The 20,981-nt window shown below is 38.2% G+C and overlaps 1 protein-coding gene across 3 annotated transcripts in view; it reads left to right on the top strand.

Moving 5' to 3' along the window:
* Positions 1–5,052: 5,052 nt before the first annotated feature.
* RAD21 (RAD21 cohesin complex component) overlaps positions 5,053–20,981 on the top strand; it is a 28,060-nt gene continuing 12,131 nt past the window's right edge. The window contains exons 1-6 of one of the 3 annotated variants that reach the window (XM_073794677.1): positions 5,066–5,208; positions 7,353–7,408; positions 12,155–12,329; positions 17,045–17,174; positions 18,754–18,853; positions 20,801–20,907. In XM_073794677.1, the coding sequence (XP_073650778.1) occupies positions 12,186–12,329; positions 17,045–17,174; positions 18,754–18,853; positions 20,801–20,907 (481 nt within the window). In that variant the 5' untranslated portion in view covers positions 5,066–5,208; positions 7,353–7,408; positions 12,155–12,185. Of the gene's footprint in view, positions 5,209–7,352; positions 7,409–12,154; positions 12,330–17,044; positions 17,175–18,753; positions 18,854–20,800; positions 20,908–20,981 lie in introns of all 3 variants that reach the window. The other 2 variants (XM_019932101.2, XM_019932099.2) reach the window with 2 other exon arrangements.

Raw genomic sequence — 20,981 nt, 5'->3', positions numbered from 1 at the left:
CACTGTTGTGGCCTCTCCCGCTGTGGAGCACAGGCTCCGGACACGCAGGCTCAGCAGCCATGGCTCACGGGCCCAGCCGCTCCGCGGCATGTGGGATCTTCCCGGACCGGGGCACGAACCCGTGTCCCCTGCATCGGCAGGCAGACTCTCAACCACTGCGCCACCAGGGAAGCCCTCACCTACTTTTTATACTGTATCTACTATATTACTTCCTTGATTAGTGGTAATTTAACATCTTTGAAGTTTGCAAGGATTTTTTATTAAGATGTTACCATTTTTGTTCTCTGCATTGGCTTTAAGAGCTCTACCCCAGCCCTATTTTCCTGCAGTTTGCCCTACTATTTTTAGTAAGCAATTTGCAGGATGAAAAGAACAATGTATATTACATTATAACAAAAACACCTGCATTCTGGAATGACTGGAGGGGTTCAGAGGAAACACTATCCATCTGCTTTTGGGTAAGCACCCATTATTGTCAAAGATGTCTCTCTTTTTTTTTTTTGCGGTACGCGGGCCTCTCACCGTTGTGGCCTCTCCCGTTGCGGAGCACAGGCTCCGGACGCGCAGGCTCAGCGGCCGTGGCACACGGGCCCAGCCGCTCCGTGGCATGTGGGATCTTCCCGGACAGGGGCACAAACCCATGTCCCCTGCATCGGCAGGCGGACTCTCAACCACCGCGCCACCAGGGAAGCCCAAAGATGCCTCATTATTACAGAAGAGATCATGGGCTTCAAAGTAGAGGAAATGCATCAAAACAGTCAAGGACAAAAACGTCCAGCTAAGGAGTTAAAAGTGCTCCCAGCATGGAAATGTTGTTAGCATAATGAAATTTTCTAAGAAAAGTCAAAGTGATTATCATAGACCCTGACCCAGCTTCTGCTTCTGCAGCTTCCACTGGCCTCAACCTCAGTCATTGACAAATTCACATTCCCATGAGGCCCAGAGAACTGCACATCCCTGAGGCCACTCCTGGCCCCTAGTAATTTTTCTTTGCTGACACCTACCTGTCTGAACAGACCGTGCAGCCTTGACAGGGATGTTTGCAGCCCCTCTCCAGAGCAGAATCCTGATTCAAAATGACATGCCTGAAGCTGAGCATGTGACTATGAATGAAATCTACCATTTCTCTGATTTATAAAACCCTCTCTCACACATGCCGTTATCACTAACTTATTTAATATCTAGAATATTAAGAATTGAATACCAATGTTTTGTCTTTAATCCCGCCGCTTCTTAAATATAATGCATCTGATTATAACATTTTTGACTATGACTGTTGTCCTTAAAATGTGTTCCCTTTTTCATCAAAATATTACCAATCCTTTTTAGGGATAAAAAAAATATTGTTGACAGTAGAAGAAAAGCAAGAATCTACAATTTTTTTCAGTCATTTTCTGTCCATTTTTCTCTATTTAGCCCACAATCTGAAAGGGGCTAGTCACTCTTTCTGGACTTTAATGAACTTTAGAAACCACAGGCAACAAATATTTTATACTTTGATTTTTCTTTATTTAAATAATTTTTAAATTCTGGTGCAACATACTTAATACTCATCCATTATTAATATTGAAATACTCCTGAAAATCTATCCATTTGCCTTATTCCTCTCTTAATCTAACCCCTCCTACTTACGATATATTTTTTATGTCATAGAGCATTATGTTTTGAAAGTTTAGCAATTCAGAGAAACAAATCTATGAAATTGTGTTTAAACCTTAAACAACTCTGTTACTATGTGTTGATCATCTATTTCTGTAACAGTTTTTATCTCATGAAAAGTCTCAGTTGTGTGAATGTGTGTGTGTGTTCCTGAAATAATAAGACATAGAACACAGCTGCTTTATAAACATGCTTAAGACAGAGGCAGCATCCAGTTCTTCAGACAGTGATTATCCCAAATCATACAAGTCATTAACTGAGGAAGCAGGAAAGAAAAGCAGAGTATTCCAACTGGAGGAAGATTAGATCTGCAATTTAAGTCTGTCCTGCCATGGTTTTAGTCAAACAAATTCACAATTATTAAAATTGCAAATTTTACATTGCAAAATTGCACACTCACCAAATAAGTATTTCCAGGTGAAGGAGATATTAACTGCAGCTAAGTTCTGTAGCAAGAAAAATTAACTAGCTCAACGTTGTGTGTAAGGAAATGAATGAATATGTTGATAGGATGGGACTTCAAGCCAGAACAGAATATATACCTTGTTCAAAAGAATCAAATCCACAGATTTAGGGAATTAGGGTTATATGTGAAGAAAATATTAAAGAAATCCATGAAAGGGAAAGTGGGCTGCAGTGGAGAGCTACTGGGTAAGAATAAATGGTTCAAGAGAAAAGAAGTGATAGTACCTTGGGAGTTCAGTACTGGAGAGAGAGAGACATTACAATTGTAATCAAATAAGGATTACAAAATGGGCATAGAGCGAAGTATAGTTAAGAGGGGCATTTAGAGTATTAGGTATTTACTGATGTTCTTAAAAGCTGAATATTTGATAAATATTTGCCATACCTTGCCAGCTATTTCATTACTCAGAAGCTAGAAGGTTCAAGAGTAATAGTCACAATTTATTGAGTAATTACTCAGTTTCAGCCACTATGCTAAGTATTTCATATATATGATCTTATTTAATTCTTTCATCAGTCATAAAGAGTATGGCCTCCATTTTTGTAGATAAAGAAATCAAAACCCAGAGAAGTATAATAAATTGCATATGGTAAAACAGCTGGGAAGTAGAAGAGATGGATTTGAACCCAAAGCCCATATTCATAAACAACCTTCAAAGATAGAGGGAAAAAAGTCTTAGATAAAAAAGTAAGCTGTTGATTTAAATGTTAGATTTGTTATTAGAAATTAGTAAAACAGAATTGTTTTTATTCAAATTAAGAGGAAATCTATGTGGTCCCACTGACAAAAACTCTAAAAACTAATGTAATGTAAGCAAGACAGGAAGTGGCAATGCATATTCATCTGAACATATTTTGAAATGGAGACAGATTTAAACTGAAATTTAATATTAACAATGAAGAAGGATTCACCATGCAATGTAGTCTTATCCATGTAATCCTTAACCTGACTCAAAACTCTTCCCAGGCGATTAGTTTTAGATTACTTTGTAGCTGATATGCTTAAATTATTTCGAAGTGTTGAATTAAATCGTTCACTGGCAGAAATTGAATTTTTCTGTTGTAAAGAGTTTGTTAATGAATGAGTCTGTGTTTGGTTGGTTGGTTGGGTTTTTGTTTGTTTGTTTTTGGGGGGGTGGGTTTTTGGTTTTGTTTTTGTTTTTTGGAGATGATGACACTGCTGAGCCTGCGCGATGACACGCGCTGAGCCTGCGCGTCTGGAGCCTGTGCTCCGCAACGGCAGAGGCCACAACAGTGAGAGGCCCGCGTACCGCAAAAAAAAAAAAAACACACAAAGAAAAGAACAAATAAACAAAAAATTGCCCAATTAAAATAGGATAATCACTTTTTTTTTCTTTTTCTTTTTTTTTTTTTTTTTTCGGTACGCGGGCCTCTCAGCGGCCATGGCTCACGGGCCCAGCCGCTCCGCGGCATGTGGGATCTTCCCGGACTCGGGTATGAACCCCTGTCCCCTGCATCGGCAGGCGGACTCTCAACCACTGCGCCACCAGGGAAGCCCCAGGATAGTCACTTGATGAAGCTTTGAGTTCCAGCTGCCATGACCACTTGGCTAATGGACTCCTGCTTGTGAGTTAAACCCTGCCCCAAGCAAAAATCAGGTGACACAGAATAAATGGAGCACAAGGCTGCCCACTTTCTTATCCACCTGTTGCTACAACATAGGAAGGTTAAAAGTGAGTTGTGTTGTATAGTGTTAAAACCCTCGAAGGGTCCAGGGCAGTTGAAAAACTAGCATACACCTGGGCTGGATTAAAACTGCTAGGTGTCCACATCAAACGATGGTAATCTTATCCTCTACTCTGGCTAGGAGCATTTTGTCTAGCTCAGGGTGCCATTCTTTAGGGAAAAAAAAAATAGGGGAGAATAATTGTGATAAGGACAATGAAGATAGTAATAAAAATAACTTAGATTACTTGTAACATGCCATGCACCATTCCAAATGCTTCTACACGTATTCATGAATCCTCACAACAATCCTCAGGTGAGAAACCGAAAGCACAGAGAGGCTGTTACTCATGGTCATAAAGGCAGAAATTGGCAGGGCCGTTTTGTAAAGCCCTTAAGTTTGGGGCGGGATGGGGACCTTTTTTTTTTTTTACATTAATAGTGTTATCCTAAATATCAATAATACAGAGGATCAGGGAAGACTCTCTTGTGGAAGTGACTTTTGAGCTAAGAGTGTAAGATTAAGAATTAGACAAAAGGAGACGGGATGGAAATGCAAGACTATTCTAAGCACAGAGAACAGTGAGTGCAAAACTCTTGAGCTCTGTTGGTTTGATGACTGGAGCACAGTGAGGAAGAGAGGGGCAAGAGGGTCAGGAGACAGGGGCTGGATCATTGTATCATCTTAAGTACTTTGGGTAATAGCACATAGGCAGATACTATCTCACTATATCGTCATTATATCCCAGACCCTAGCTATCTTAGTATGCGGTTCAGAGAAGACCGTCTATAAATATAGGTTGACTGAATGAATGAACCCCTACATTTTAGAGAACTTATTTAAGGGATTTATGTTACATTCGTTGCTACAGAACCATTTAAACGAATTTTTATGTAAGGGGCACAGAAAACTACACAAAGGTTTTTTTCCCTTTAAAACAAGCCCAAGAATAAAGTTACATCCAATCAGCGCTTCCTTGGCAAGCACTGCGCGCGCGCCGCTTGCCAGTTCCGCGACGCTAGAAGACCCTCTAGCAAGAGAATCACCTTTGCGCTTGCTCAGTTCGGGACTGCTCAACCAGAAGGCGGGTTCCAAAGAAAAGGAAATGGTCGCTGCGCCTGCCTCTTAGGCTGGCTGCGCAGGCGCACAGGTACCATTTTGACCGTAAACATCCTGCCGATTTGAACCGAGGATTTGGGCGGCAGGAAGAGCCGCGGCGTAACGGCAGCCATCTTGTTTGTTTGAGTGAATCGGGAAGGAGGCGGCGGCCGTGGCGGCGGCGGGAGCAGCTCCGAAGCTACACCTCACAAGTGCTCCCCCCCTTTCCCCGCCCCCTCCCCCGACCCTTTTCCCCTCCCCAGGCCACCCAGCCCGCCCAACTCCCGGCGGAGAACAAGGTAAGATAGTCGGCCGACCCCTTCTTTTCCTCCGGCTCTCTTCCCCCCACCCGTTCCCTGCCGTCTTGCCGTCGGGGAGCCGGACTCCGGAGGAGGGTGGGGGGGAGGGCGAGGGAGACGTCGGCACTGCCTGCGCCCCGGGTCGGGGCAGTGCTGCCACCCTCCGAGCTCCCGAACCGCTGCGCCGCCGCCCAGGCCCCTTGCCCAGGTGCCCACCCTCAGCCGGGACCCGCGCAGCCTGGGCCTGCATCATTGTCTATTGGGTAACAAATGGTTCAGGTCTATTTCAAGGCCAAAGAAGCAGTTACTCGGTCGGTCTCTCGGGGAGACGCGGCTCTGGGCACCAGAGGGCGAGGAGGAGGTTTGAACGAGCGCGCTCTGGGCACCGGGCCGCCTACTCTTCGGGTGAAAATGGCTGTCTGGGAAGACGCGGGATTCGGGGCGGGAGAGGGCGGCGGGGTGGCCGCCCGCGACGCCAGCTCCGAGGGGCCGCAGCCGTCCGCCGAGCGTGGGTGCGGGGGTGGAAGGCACGCGGGCCCTGCCATCGCGGCCACGGTGGGGCCGGAGAACAGGGCGGGCCCCTCGCCAGGGACCAGTGTTGCTCCCCCTTCCCCGTTTTTTTTTTTTTGTTTTTGTTTTGTTTTTTAAAAGGAAAATGGTTACGCTGGAGATATCAAATATTGGCCAGACCCATAGAAAACGCGATCAAGGGAAGTTGCCTCTGATTCTTAGGAAATTAGCATAATTGGTTTTCCTCCCTGGCTTTCCTAGCGATTGAGGATATTGGGTGTTGTATTTGGTTCGGGGGGGGGGGCGTTTCTGACAAATGCCTGGTGTCTCCTTCCTCGCTGAGAAAGGCTTTGAGAATGATCTGCTGTGATAGTGTGGGGTGACACTGTCGAGCTGTGCTGCTGCCAGACTTAGCGGCCTTCTTCAAATTTGAAAGAGGGAAACGCTGGAGGGTTTGGCCGCCTTACGATTTGTTAGGCTTTCAGTGTTCAAAAACGCGCTTGAGTTTTTAAGGGTTTCTGGTAAAGGCTACTGTTCATCGGCTTCCCTTTGCAAGCGAAAGTTAACATCTGCTCTCCGTATATTGTTTAGAATGATCATTGAATTCCAGAAACAAATTCCCATTTTCTTCCAACGAATGTAAATGCCAGGGAGCTGTGTGGTTGTGCGGAATGTTGAAGACAGGCTGCAGAAGCTTTCCTAAGTTGTAGCGTCACTAAATTACTTTGTTTCATGTTGGAAGCAACTAATCAATTACTTTTAAAAAGGCATTGATGAGGATGTATGCCATACCCAATGATTAAATTATTACCAGTTTGTAGATGAGGTGACAGCAGTGCATAACTCAGTGGACATAATACCTTTTTGTATACAAGTCAGAATTACATTGATAGAGCATAGCTTTTACCTTTCTTGTGTTTATAGAGGCAACGCATTAGTACAATCTAGGATTAACTTTTCTTAAGGATGAGAATTTCTTTCCTGGTGAGTTCCTATTTATTGGAACATAAAGATTCTGAGAAGTTTTATCTTTATAGTTTGGTACAGAAGGGAAATTTCTAATATCAGAAATAAAGATTTTGTGGTTTTTGTTTAAATGTTGTGATGTCAGAATTGGTAGGCATGATCATGATAGCTGGTATGTGCTCTGTGGGAGATTTTTTTTCCAAAGTAACTATTTGTGTCTGTAGTGGCATTGTGTTGGGTATGATGTTCTGTTTAATTCTCATAATACTGTTCGGGAAACATCCCCATTTTATAGATGAGAAGGCTAAGACTCAGATGTTAATTCACTTTTAACCCTTACAAAACAACTGTGGAGGGAGCTGAGTTTGAACCTAGGACTGTCCGATTGTAAAACTCTTCTTCAAAGAACATTAGTATCAAAAGGGAGGGGAGCTCTAGGGTGCAGGGTTGGAAATACCTTCTGTCCCTGAGACACTCCCCAAGCACCCCCAAAGAGGTGGTTCCATTCTTATCTGAGTTCGATGTTGATGTTTTCTAAGGTTAGTTATCACTGAATTTCCACCTTCCAGTTTTTTATAGTTAGGGAAAGTGAACTACACAGATTAAGCAGCTTAACATGCTAGTTACTGGCAAAGCACTCCCAAAATAATTGTTTTTACTTTGAATAGATGACGTTTGTGTATGCCATAAGTTACAAAAGAAAAGAAGTCCAACAGTACAGAAGGTGTGTCATCAGTTTTGTTTGCACTCCATAGATATTTTTTGCTCATGCAAGTGCGTGTTTGTATACATGTATAGAGAGAGCTCTCTTTTATCATTGTTTAAGAGTGCATGGGAATTCTATTGTGTGATTGTATTAATTTGCTAAAAGTCACTATTAAGGGCTAGGTAGGTTATTTCTAATACTTTGCTATTAAAAGTCATGCTGGCAAGGCAACATAGTGTTTAGTTAGACTTGTGGGCTCTGAAGTTCAAGTTCCACTCGCATTAAATGCTGGTGACCTTTGCCACATTCCTTATCCTCTCCTTTTCTCCTTTTCCTGGTTTGTAAAATGGGCCAGTATTTATCTTCTAAGACTATCACGAAGAGGATGGACACATAAAATACTTAGAGCTTAGTAAGTTTTTGGTTTTTTTTTTTTTAATTGTTATTATACATCCTCAAATATACTTTTGGTTTATTACTGGAAGTGCAGTTTCTTGCTGGAAAGTATGAGATGTTGCCACATTGCCCTTCAAAGAGGTCATACCAATTTATGCAACCAGTATCCTGCCCTGCTTTTTAACAGATGAGTGAAATATTATAATGATTTAACATCATTGTAGAAACATGAGCTGTAATTTGACTTTGGTTTTTTAGAAACATCTTAAAGAAATCGCCGTTTTTGCGTTCCTGAATATGTTCTAAATTATCAGTCTGTCATTTCACATCAGATTTAAATTACTTTTTAGGATCTATTTTTAAAAGTTGTTTGCTGCTTTAGAAAAAAATTGAGCAATCATGAAATTGGTAAGCTGTGCTTTTTGACCAAATGCAGACTTTCTGCTAAGATCTTTTGTAAAGAATTAGCAAAATTTAGAATCTTTAAAACTTTGAACCAATCTTCTTTAAAGATTGGTTAAAGGTTTGGTATTACTAAGGGAAAAAAATGGTTTAAAAGGCAACAACGATTACACTTTATTCTTATTTAGGTACAAGCCAATAGTTGACCCACTGCTGTACATCAGGCTTCCTTTAGTTATTAAGGTGATTTCCTCTTGCTAGTTGTTTCCCAGATTAATTTTAGCACCACTCTGCTTTAGTTACTCCCCATCCAATGCCAAGAAAGCATCCGTTTAGGAATCTCTGCCTGGGCATAGCTGGGATATTTTAGGCATGGTACTCTTGACTAGCAGCTGAAGTGCTGGCCATGAACTGCTGACACCTGTTGAGACGTGCCAGTTTCAATTTCTAAAATTTCCAGAATTTTTTACATGTATCAATTATGAGATCACTTGGTGTATTTCATTTCCTTGTTCATTAAACACTTATTTAGTAGTTGACACGCAGCAGGGAGTATTCTAGGAGTATTCTCTTATTCTAGTAAGAGTTTTTTTTACTTATTTGGAACATGACTATCTTCTATAGTGATACTTGGAGCTTATTGTGTATGACAGTGATTGTATTTCTGAGAACATAGAGCTATATTGGATTTCTACAAAATCCTGTAGATTATATTTATAATGCTGTAGAGGCAGCTTAATTTTTATGCTAACAAACTTTAAGGCTTGAAGTAGGAGGCTCTCTTTGATTATAGGAAGCAAATTTTGATCTGCTAAGTGGAATAGAAGGTGCACTTGAGGTGTTGTTATTTAATGCTTTTACCTTAGAGCATTTGATCCGAATTCTTCCTAGTTTAGTATTCCTTAGTTCTTTTCTTAACTCCACATTTGAGAGAAAAAGTTCACATCATTAGGCAGTTGATGAAGCCTATTTTATTTTTTTCTTCAGAGAAAATTTTCCTAGTGTGAATTAATGATCCCCTGGAAGCATCTGGTTCAGAGATTGAAAATTCCATTAAGTGATGGAAACTGGAGATGAGGCAAACCTGACTGAATTACTCTTGCACCACCCTCCCAAACATTTTTTTTTTTTTTTTTTTTTTTGCGGTATGTGGGCCTCTCCCGTTGCGGAGCACAGGCTCTGGACGCGCAGGCTCGGCGGCCATGGCTCACGGGCCCAGCCGCTCTGCGGCATATGGGATCTTCCCGGACCGGGGCCGGAACCCGTGTCCCCTGCATCGGCAGGTGGACTCTGAACCACTGCGCCACCAGGGAAGCCCCCTCCCAAACATTTTTGACAGGCATAAAATCTCTTGCCTGGGATACATTAACTAATATGTATTATTTTCTGTACCTTATTGGAAAGAATGAGTATAGTTTTTAATTGAAAGTACAATAAGCAAACTTCTTGTTTAAAATTTACAGTCCCTTTGTAAAAACATGAAAATTCAAGTTAACTTACTCTGGATCTTTTTTCTTAAGCTAATTCAAAAGAAATTGTGCATTCCCAGTAGCAGTGTATGAGAAATGGCAGTGTCTCTGTATCCCCACCAGCATTTGCTTCCTGTTGCCATTATGTTCTATTTTAGCTCCTATAAGAGGTGTGCAGTGATATCTTATTGGGTCTTAATTTGCATTTTCCTAATGACTAGTGATGCTGAGCATCTTTCTTGTTTTTAATTTGCCATCGGTATATTCTCTTCCTTGAAATGTCCTTTTTTTTTTTGCCCATTTCTAGTTGGATTTTTTTTTTTTTTTAACTCTTTTAGTTTTGACAGTTCTTTATATATTCTGGATCCAGGTCCTTTTCAGATATGTGGTTTGCAAATATTTTTTCCCATCTTCTGTCTTGTCTTTGCATCCTCAGTGGACTCCTTCATGTTAGGTTCTTTTCCTTTATAGGACATGTTTTTGGTACAATGTCTAAAAATTCTTACCAAGCTTTAGATATCAAAGGTGTTCCTTTGTGGTTTTCTCCTTAAAATTTTATAGTTTTACATTTAAGTCTGCGATTTATTTTGACTTAATTTTTATATAATATGTGAGGTTTGGGTTGAGGTCTTCTTTTTTTTTTTTGGCCTATGGGTGATGTCTGATCACTCAAGCGCCATTTGTCAAAGACTAAAAGACTACCTTCCTTCTTTGAATTGCTTCTGTATCTTTGTGAAAAATCAGTTGGACTTAATTGTGTGGATCTATTTCTGGGTTCTCTGCTCCATTGATCTGTGATAGATCTGTGTATCTTTCTCTTCACACAGTATTGACTGTTGTAGCTATATAATAAGTCTTAAAATTGGGTAGACTGATTCTTCCCACTTTATTTTTCTTTTTCAAAATACTTTTAGCTATTCTGGGTCTTTTGCCTTCCCTTATGAGTTTTAGAAAAATCTTGTCAGTAGCTATTAAAAAACCTCATTAGAGTTTTGATAGGAGCAGTGTTAAAGTTTCTTTAAAAGCTAAAGGAACACTTATCATGCTGTCCAATAACACCACAGAACATTTGTCTTGGAAAAATGAAAAATTAACATTCACCAAGTCTGTGTACACTAATATTTACAGTAGCTTTATTTGAAATAGCGAAAAACTGGAAACAACCGAATGTCCTTCAATAGGTAAATGGCTAAGCAAATTGTGATACTATAACCACCCCCATGGAATGCTGCTCAGCAATGAAAGGGAACATACTGTTAAGACATGCAACAAACACTTGGATGAATTTGTATCATGATGCTGAATCCAAGAAGCTGTTCCAAAAAGTCACATACTGTATGATTCCGTTTATATAACATTCTCAAAATGCTAAAATTTGAGTAAAGAACAGAGCGGTGGTTGCCAGGACTTAGGAATGGTAGGGAGCAAGGGATAGGTGTGACATAAGTTTTAAAAGTTTTTAAATTTTAATTAGTTTTCATGTGTTTTGGGTGTGCTTGAGTTTCTTTCTGTAAAAGCATGACTTACCTTTTTTTAGTGTTACGGACATTTCAGAAAAAATTCAGTTGGCAAAATAGATTTTCTAAAGTTTTCTGTGGAAAAGGGAAAATACATGATATAAGGGAAATTATCTTTTTACACCGTTCACATGCTCTCCAAGCTGGAGTTCTGCAGGCTGCCTTTTTTTTTCTTAGGTATTAATACATTAGGTTACTAAAAGGAAAATAAAAGAATAACATACTTGTGTTTCTACTAAGACTGTTTCAGTCATGAGTTAAATTGTATACTGTATCATTGTCCTGAATTTAGTGATCAAGTGCTTTCCAGATTCCTGAGTTGAGAAAACTATACAATGCTTATCTTTTTAAGGCTCAGCTTTTGAAAACTGCTTACCTGTAAAATGGGGCCAACCCACTTACTTATCTGCTTGGTGAAATATGAAATGCTTGTCATGAGGTAGCAATTATTATATAATGCATTTAGCTAAGAATCTCAGTTTTTAATGGGGTTCTAAACATGGAAATTTCCTCATTGATTAATATCTGTGCCTGAATGTTTTTCTTCTTGGACATTCTTTTCTTGTCATGAAGAATATATTTTCTGGCTTTTGGCCAGAAGCAGACTTATTTTTACAGTTAGTAATCAGGATAGGAATGGAATTAACACTTGATGGAACTTCAAAAAGAAGAGTTTTCTGAAGACAGTTTTTACTTAAAGGAAAAAAACCAAACTAGCACTTTTAAGATGACAGTAGGGCATGGAAGTGACCTGACTTGTCCCCTTACCTTTCAGCTTAGCATTTGGGGGGATCTTTTCTTACCTTCTCAAAATTAAACAATAGATTGTTTTTTATATGCATACTATACTTCACTCAAGCCTTTCATAGTTTTCATATTTAGAAGAATAGGAGACTTTTATTTTCAGGTTTCTTGTATGTCTTGATAAATAATTCAGTTCTCATGTGGTGTTGTTTGCATTAACTTTTTGTCCCCTTCAGGTTTCCTCCTGTTTCATAGTCAACCAGAACAATGTTCTACGCACATTTTGTCCTCAGTAAAAGAGGGCCTCTGGCCAAAATTTGGCTAGCGGCCCACTGGGATAAGAAGCTAACCAAAGCCCATGTGTTTGAGTGTAATTTAGAGAGCAGTGTGGAGAGTATCATCTCACCGAAGGTATGTTTGATGTTGATATTTTTATTCACTTCGTTGATTGTTCATTGATGTGTGAAATAGAATTCTATAAAAACAGCTTCTTAGGTAGGCACCGATGTATACTGGAGGTAAAGAAAATCCATAGCCAGAGTTTCAATTTGATACTTTCTTCTCTTTAAAAATTCTGTTGAGTATACAGATATCTTCATTTGCCTCTTTCAGTGGCAGATAAGTATGGTCGGACAGTACCCAAATATTTTATATTTAACTTTCTAGATGTTTTTTATACTAAATATGTGTATAGGTATTCCTGATTGAGGAATTTACAAAGTTTTCAAAATAAGGACCCATTAGTTAGAAAATGTTGCAGGGGCCAGATCTAACTATTGATACTTTATCCACGTAGCAAATAGTATCCAGAACACTTGCTCCACCTCAGCTTCCCAGGCCTACTTGCTGTTTCTTGAAGATACCAGAACTTTTCCCCATCGTAGAACTTTTGTACTTGGCCATCTTTCCCTAAATATTTAATTACTGTGTTCCCCTAGAATGGAAGCCTTATGAATGTCCTTACCTTATCTGCCTTGCTTACTACTGTTTCTAGAGGAGATTTTATTGATATCCTCTGAAACTTCTGAAGCAGTGGTTTCCACCCTTCTATTTCACAAATAGTATGACTTAGTATGTGTTTTTTGTGTTGCCAAGGAAAGACCATTCAAACAAACAGTCACAATTATAGCTACTAACATCATGAGCATTTCATTGAGGAACAGACAGGTTGACTTTAAAAATGTATGAAGGGCTAATCTCAAAGGTATAGTCCTTGAATATAATTTTTATATATCCACATACACACACATATCACATCTGTGTTTTAAAGGTCCTTTCCTGGGCTTTGTATTTATGCATATGCATACACACATACATGTACCAGTTTTCCTATTTTGAAAGCATTCCAGATTGCAGCTCCCTGCATCAGCATTGGGAGCTCCTCTTAGAATTAACAGTTTGGACAATGCTGGTATAGTGTGTTAAATAAGAGTAGTTCTCTACTGCTGAAGGAGCAAGGGCATCCCAGGAACAAAGGTGGGATGTAGCAGAGACTTGTTCAGAAAAGTTTTCTGGGAAAATAAATGTTTCACAGGAGAGAAGTGAAAGTTTGTATTTGGAATTAGATTAAATTATAAAATTTCTATCTGTATATGGAAATTCAACTAGTCTTAGAGTTATAGTGTAGAATTTATTGGTGTTAAAGATGTTTCTATTATGTTATTTCTAAGACAATACTAATTAGAAAACTTTACAAACAGGGGGAAATAAGTGACCTGTAGTTCTACCACCTAGAGAAACCTTTAGTATTTTGCTGTGTCTTCTAGACTTTTATGGGTGCATGTGTTATACATGTAATTTTTCTCCTTTTTTATGCATGTATAAAAAAACTGCACTGTAAGTTTTGTAACAGGACTGCATTCAGGAAAAGCTCTGTTCATAACTCTGCCATCATTTTTAATGGTTGCATTGTACATTGTCATAGTCTTTTACCCACAGAACTTAAATACACAAAAAAACCCAGAAACACAACTAGACCAAAATTGAAGTGAGGTTATTTGTGTTTTCATAAATTCTAATGTGTATGGTTATGGGGAGCTGCTGCAGACACTCTTGGGAATGTTTTAATAAACGGCATGTGCACTGCATTACCTTTATAATATTCAAAAAGCTCTGAATTCCAAAACACATTTGGCCCCTAGGACTTCATATAAAGGATTATGGACCTGAAATTTATCATTTTGATTGTGTATGATTTGTTTGACCAGCTTCTTTTGGGAGGGAGGGAAGTAATCCATATTTTTTCCAAATTTTTTGAATTTAATTCCTCTGGTCTGTATAATGCAACCATTAAAAATTATGATAATGCTATGAACAGAGCTTTTCCTGGCTGCAGGCTCATTACAAAACAATATAATACAGTTTTTTGTGTACACATGCACACAAAAAGAAAAATTGTGTTTATGCATATATAAAAGCCTAGAAGGCATATTAAAATATTACTAAAGGTTTCTCTAGGTGGTAGGATTACAAGTTTTTGTTTTCCTCTTTTTAAAAAACAGCCATTTAGTAACTGTTACTTGTAAAATCTTTTGTTCTCTGTCTTTCCTTAATGTTGATGTTTAGGAATATAATTATTGGAGCAGGTGATATACTTATTTAAGATTTCTGATGTGCATTAACAATTGTTCTGTGGGGAAATTGCACCAGTGTGCACTGCTGGTGGAATTGTTTGAGAAGATGATATTTTCTTTTTATAGGTCTGCTTACTGAGTTAGGTGAATGGAGAAAGGAGAAATTGAACTCTTTTCTTGAAATTGCTAAGTGTGGCTAACTTTAACATCCATAAGCAAGTATTGGGGGTGATTTGGCTTAAAAGGATAACAAACTTTTTCATAATATGTGCAGAGTACTTTGTACCCCATTAGGGACACTACAACTTTAAAAACCATTTCTAAGTGTGTTTTTATTTGATTGATTGATTTTGTTTTATTGTGATAGAATATATCACAATAGATATCTCCACAGGGTGAACTGACCTGAAAATTTCTAATGTCTGCTTTTGTTGTGCAGTTCTTGTGGGTGAAATGTTGGTTTAGTCGTTTAGAACAAGTGGCAGACAAATTGCTCCTTGCAGCTGCATGCGTTCTCTCTCCCCCCTTCCCCTCTCCGTCTCTGGTTGGAACAGCCCCTCTTAAATCCCTGCAGATCAGAGTTTTCCTTGGATGTATAGCCTGTGTTCTTGATTATACCTCCACTCTTAACATGAGCTAGTTCAACAGCAAAAATGCCACACCTCATTTTACCTATTCTGGGACTGAACTCTGAACCAAACTAATCCAGAAAGAAAGACTTGGCCCAAACACCACCTTTTTATTTAATGAGGTGACTTCTTTATTATCTGCATTTTTAAGAAATTTACTTTGAGGTAACATTGATTTATAACATTATATAGGTTTTATATTTCTACTTCTGTATACCCCACAGTGTGCTCACCACCAAAAATTTAGTTTTCATCCATTACCATACAGTTGATCCCCTTTAGCCATTTTGCCTTTCCCCCACCCCTTCTCCTAAGGTAACCACTACTCTCTTCTCTGTATCTCCATGTTTTTGTTTAAACACCACCTTTTAAAAGTTGCTAATTCTGGACAAGGTAATGGCATGCCAAGATTGGGGGTTTTTTCCCTCCTTTTTTCTTAGGTGAAGGTGCAGTCAGCAGTAATTTTAAATTTCCTAAGACTACACCATAAAGGGAGATTCTCATTTTCCATTATGAGCAGTATTTTAATTGGGTATTATTTTTCATATCAGGGATTTATCATCAGATAAGTCCTAGATTTAGTTATAAATTTATTACAGTTTTAGATACTTAAGAATTTATAACACTAAACTTCATAATTTATGCTGTTATGAGATGTGACCATAAATATAGAGCCTGAGAGTTATTGTAAATCGGATTCTAGACTGCTATAGAGAGTACCCATATTAAATAAGACAACACATTGTATTTGTAAGTTATAAGGAACATAGTGTACTAAGCATAATTTAAACTTTAAGCAAATATTTAACAGCTTTCTTTGCTACTTAAAAATTTGATGTTTTTATGGTGTTATCTGGAAAACAATCTGGTAAAGTTGAGCTCATGTTTTCTTGTTCTTAAAAAAAAAAATTCTTATTATAACCAGAGGAATTTTGAATCATTCTATTTAGATTGGGTATTTACTTCTCTCATTCTTTTCCAACTACTCTGTCTCATCCCACATACTGGATCCCCCTAAGCACTGATCAAGATCTACCTTGATAAAATACAGGCTGAGGAATGTATTTTCTTGTGAAGAAAGATGGATACCATTATCCTTTATCAGTTAGTATGCTTTCGAGTCAGGTAATAAAAACTCAGTGAAAAGTGGCTTAAACAATAAGGAAATTAACAGTCTTATTTAACTAGAAGTTTAGAAATAGGAAGATCTAGGTTCAGCAGTTCAAAGATGTCATCCAAGGACTCACCTTTCTTAGTTTAATGGCTTCTTGTCCTCATGCAGACAGCCTTGCAGTTACGGGGGTACTGCAGGCAGCTACAGGCCCCACCTACTCACAGTGCAGGAAGGGGAGAAGGAAGGGAGGGGTATTCGTTGTTTTGTTTTGTTTTAATTGGGAAAATCTTCCTCAGAAATTCTCTGACCTACTTGACTGAGAAGTTGGCTCAGTCAAGCCAACTTCTCGTTGGCTGAACTGGGTTACATGCCCGCTCAAAAACGAGCACCAGCAGAGAAGAATGAGACAGTCATCCTTCAAGACTGGGGACATTTCACTTCCCAAATAAACTCAGAGTTCAGTTAGCCAGCAAGGAGCAATGACTCTAGATTGGCAACCAAAAGTGCCACATACTTCTTAATGTGCTAATGACAACAGTTCATGGATTGCCTTAATACTTGCTTCATAGCTACCTTCACATCTATATTCATTCATGAATTTCTGCCAGTCTATTCTTTGGGTATACTCAGGAAATTTACAGGTAAAGGCAGTGAGAAATAAAATATACATGACTGTGAGGTAACTTCAAATAAATGGTTAAAAGTATGGAGAGATATAAATTGCCTGTGAATTGCACAACATACAAGCTTTGAAGTAGTCTCTAAATCCAGAAAATTAACTTTATAAATTAGAGTAATGTTAATTCACAGGTGAAGATGGCACTCCGAACGTCAGGACATCTCTTACTGGGAGTAGTTCGAATCTATCACAGAAAAGCCAAATATCTCCTGGCAGACTGTAATGAAGCATTCATTAAGATAAAGATGGCTTTTCGGCCAGGTATTGTTGACTTCTTTGTTTTGTTTTTAACTTTGGAGTTAATCGTGTTTAGTTTAAAAACTGCTAAGCAAATATGCTAGATGAGCGTAGTTTGTTTTGTTTTAATTGCAGTACAGGGAACCCCTTAAAAACGGGGCAGAGCTTAGAGAGGCAGTGTTTCAAGGGAGAAAACCGATTTTATTTTTGTTCTACATATGGAATTATGACAGTTACACCTTTTTTGTTAATCCTTTGGAGTTGCCTTTTTCTTTTAACCCCTTTTTCAGCAATCATCAGAGGTTGAAGTGTGGAAAACTAATTGTTCTGTGATTTTTAAAAAGCTCAGGAAAGGAAATATTAGACTTTTAATTTTTTCCTGAATAATTTTAGTGTATGCTTTTTTTTTTTTTTTTTTTTTTCGGTACGCGGGCCTCTCACCGTTGTGGCCTCTCCCGTTGCGGAGCACAGGCTCCGGACGCGCAGGCTCAGCGGCCATGGCTCACGGGCCCAGCCGCTCCGCGGCATGTGAGATCTTCCCAGACCGGGGCACGAACCCATGTCCCCTGCATCGGCAGGCAGACTCTCAACCACTGCGCCACCAGGGAAGCCCTTAGTGTAGTCTTAAAATCAAATTCACTTTTAGCTTAAGTTGTTGAGACTTTATTAAATGTTCTCTATAGTTCTTCGTTGTTGTTTTGTTTTAGGTAATAGTTAATTCTAAATTGGACTCTAGCAACCAAACTTGCATCTGCATAGATAATTACTATTGTATAATTTTTTAAAGCATTGACAAAATTTTATTCTGATTAAAATAATCTCAATGTGTAGGAGAGATGCCTTATACCGTAATTTCTACTGTTGTTATAGTCTTATACTTCCATTTATTTTAATATATAAATAGTGAAATCTTTGACATCTAAGATTTGGTTAAAAGTAAAATATTTAGGCAGCGGCCGATGGTTTCTTACATGTGGCTACTAAGTGTATTTTGCTTAAATAACATGTTTTGTTTCTTTTTATCTTGTAAAGCAATGCATTTTTATTATAGACCACTTGAAAAATATAGGGGAAAATGTAAAGAAAATTGAAATAATTTAATCCCACTTTCCTAAAATAACCAGTTCCTCTTAACATTTGGGGTATTTTCTTGCAGTCATTCCTTTTCCTCATAAATTTCATGCTTATTTAGAAAACTGTTATTAATATTTATTTACTTGTTGATACATCCTTTTAAAGACTTCTCAGTTTAATGCATAATTAGTGCTTTGACCTCTTGTAACACAAGTAATGTGGCTAATGATTATTAAAAAAACAAAAGTACTTGAGCTTCAGTGGTACTTTGCAAATATTATCAACCTTCTGGAAAATAACCTTAAGAAATTATACTTTTTTTTTAACATCTTTATTGGAGTATAATTGCTTTACAATGGTGTGTTTGTTTCTGCTTTATAACAAAGTGAATTAGTTATACATATACATATGTCCCCATATCTCTTCCCTTTTGTGTCTCCCTCCCTCCCTATACTGACTTTACCTTCCTTGACCCCTTGATAATTTTTGGTGTAGCCACAGGTCTTCAAGCTTACCGTTTCTTTTCCAGGTGTTGTTGACCTGCCTGAGGAAAATCGAGAAGCTGCTTACAATGCTATTACTTTACCTGAAGAATTTCATGATTTTGATCAGCCATTGCCTGACTTAGAGTATGTCTCTCTCTCTCTGTCTCTTCTTTTTTTTTTTTTGACTTGGTGTGCAAAAAACATTATTGGCTTACCAAATGCATAGTTTTCTTGGGATGTTTTGACATTGCGTTAACATGTAGCTAGAATGCATGTGCTTTCATTTAGCGTATAAATATGAAACACATAACCTAGAAGTGTTTCTTCTATAAGATCATGTAGAAGATGCCAGCTTTAACACAGCTAAGAGAATTCTGATTTGCTTAGGCCATTGTGTAAACTGAACAGCAGCCTAGCTGTTTGCTTTACATAATGATATCAGTAAAACTTGAACTGTTGCTTCATGATTTTTTTCAGAGGTATATAGTAAAGTCATCTACCAGTTTATCATCTTGGCCAAGCTATACTCAGCCACAATTTTTGTTCTTTTCTTTTTTTAATAAACATATGAGATAACTTTCTATAAAGAGCAAGAAAGGGTCATTGTCACACAACATTTAAGAAGAGAAAGTTGTACAGAGATGGCCATTACAGCAGAATACTGTGGTATGTTTCCCTCTTCTCAAGTCTTCAGAATTCAGCTATGATTACCATGACAGGGAAGTGACTGTCACTTTCCAAGTGATTGAGTAGCACGGTTATCCGAGAAACCCTCTCCACCAATCCCCATTTATTTTTTGACAAATTTGTCTGCTCTTTTAAAAAATGATCTTTGACTTTTAATTATAGGAGTAAATTTATGATTTATTTTGCATTTATTGTGTTAATTAGTGCTAGGCACTATTTGGCTGCTTTACTTTTTCCTCCTTTTCTTTATACTCCTATTTTATTTTTAAAATATTTTTATGGTGGAATTTTTTAACATAGCTGAACAGTAGAGAGATTAGTAAATATTATGAACCCCAGGTACTGATCATCCAGCTTCTTTCATTATCAATATATTGCCAGTTTTATTTCATGTGTACCATTGGCCCTTAGACAGGTTTTACCTGGGAGGGTCTACTTATGTGCAGATATTTTTTCACTAAATACATGCTACAGTACTACACAGTCTGAGGTTGGTTGAATTAGTGGATGCAGAACCACAGTTACAGAGGGCTGTCTGTAAAGTTATATGTGGATTTTTGACTTCAGGGTCAAAATCCCTAAATCCCACATTGCTCAAGGTTTCAGCTGTATTTCTCCAATTGACCTTCTAACAACGGATTATTTTAAAGCAAATAACAAATATTTTATTTCATCTGTAAATACCTTGGAATGTATCTCTTTAGAGGCAAGGAATTTTTAAAACAAAGCCATAACACTACCACAGTTTTTTAAAAATTACAATAATTCTTTAATATAATATACAAGCAGCAATCAAATGCCCCCAGTTGACGCTTAGGCTCCCCCCGCCCTGCTTTGTTTCAGCTACGGTCTATACAGAGTTTCCAGCCTGCATTTGGTTGATATGTCTCAGAAGTCTCTCGTAAGAACCTGTAACAGAGCTACATGTTTTTTGTGTGTTTGTCCTTGCCATTTATTTGCTGAACAAACCTGGTGATTTGTTTGGAAGTATTTACATTCTGAATTTGGTTGATGATGTTCCACATTTGTACTAAACAGTCTCAGAAAAGCCAGTAACTTCAGTGTTCACATAGCCTGTAAGTTGCAGGGCCCTGATGAAAACCCATGCCTATCTAGCCCATGCATCTCTAAGTTTTTGCGCTGTATACCATGTTGCCTTATGTAGTGATTTCAGCATATTATATTTTGCTTGCTGGTCATTAACAGTTTTAAAATTTAAATACAAATTAACTTCCACATCATTTAGATTCTTGGATTGTATTTATTTAATATTAAATATTTAGGCTCCATAGGTTGTATGTATGGTTTTTTTTCTTGCTTATATAAAGAATTGAGATGTGTGTTCCCTTATAAATACATTACAATGAGACTTGAGACTACATTGTATTTGAAATTCTCTTAAAGTGACATCGATGTGGCCCAGCAGTTCAGCCTGAACCAGAGTAGAGTGGAAGAGATAACCATGAGAGAAGAAGTTGGAAACATCAGTATTCTACAAGAAAATGATTTTGGTAATAGAGAAACAAATCATTAGCCACTAGCTATAATGTTAAAATTATGTTATGTAATATATTTAGGGTAACCT

The sequence above is a fragment of the Tursiops truncatus genome, chromosome 17 (genome assembly GCF_011762595.2).
Source record: "Tursiops truncatus isolate mTurTru1 chromosome 17, mTurTru1.mat.Y, whole genome shotgun sequence".
Classification (NCBI taxonomy): domain Eukaryota; kingdom Metazoa; phylum Chordata; class Mammalia; order Artiodactyla; family Delphinidae; genus Tursiops; species Tursiops truncatus.
The sequence above is the reverse complement of the archived record's forward strand: the minus strand, read 5'-3'. Positions and strand labels throughout refer to the sequence as shown.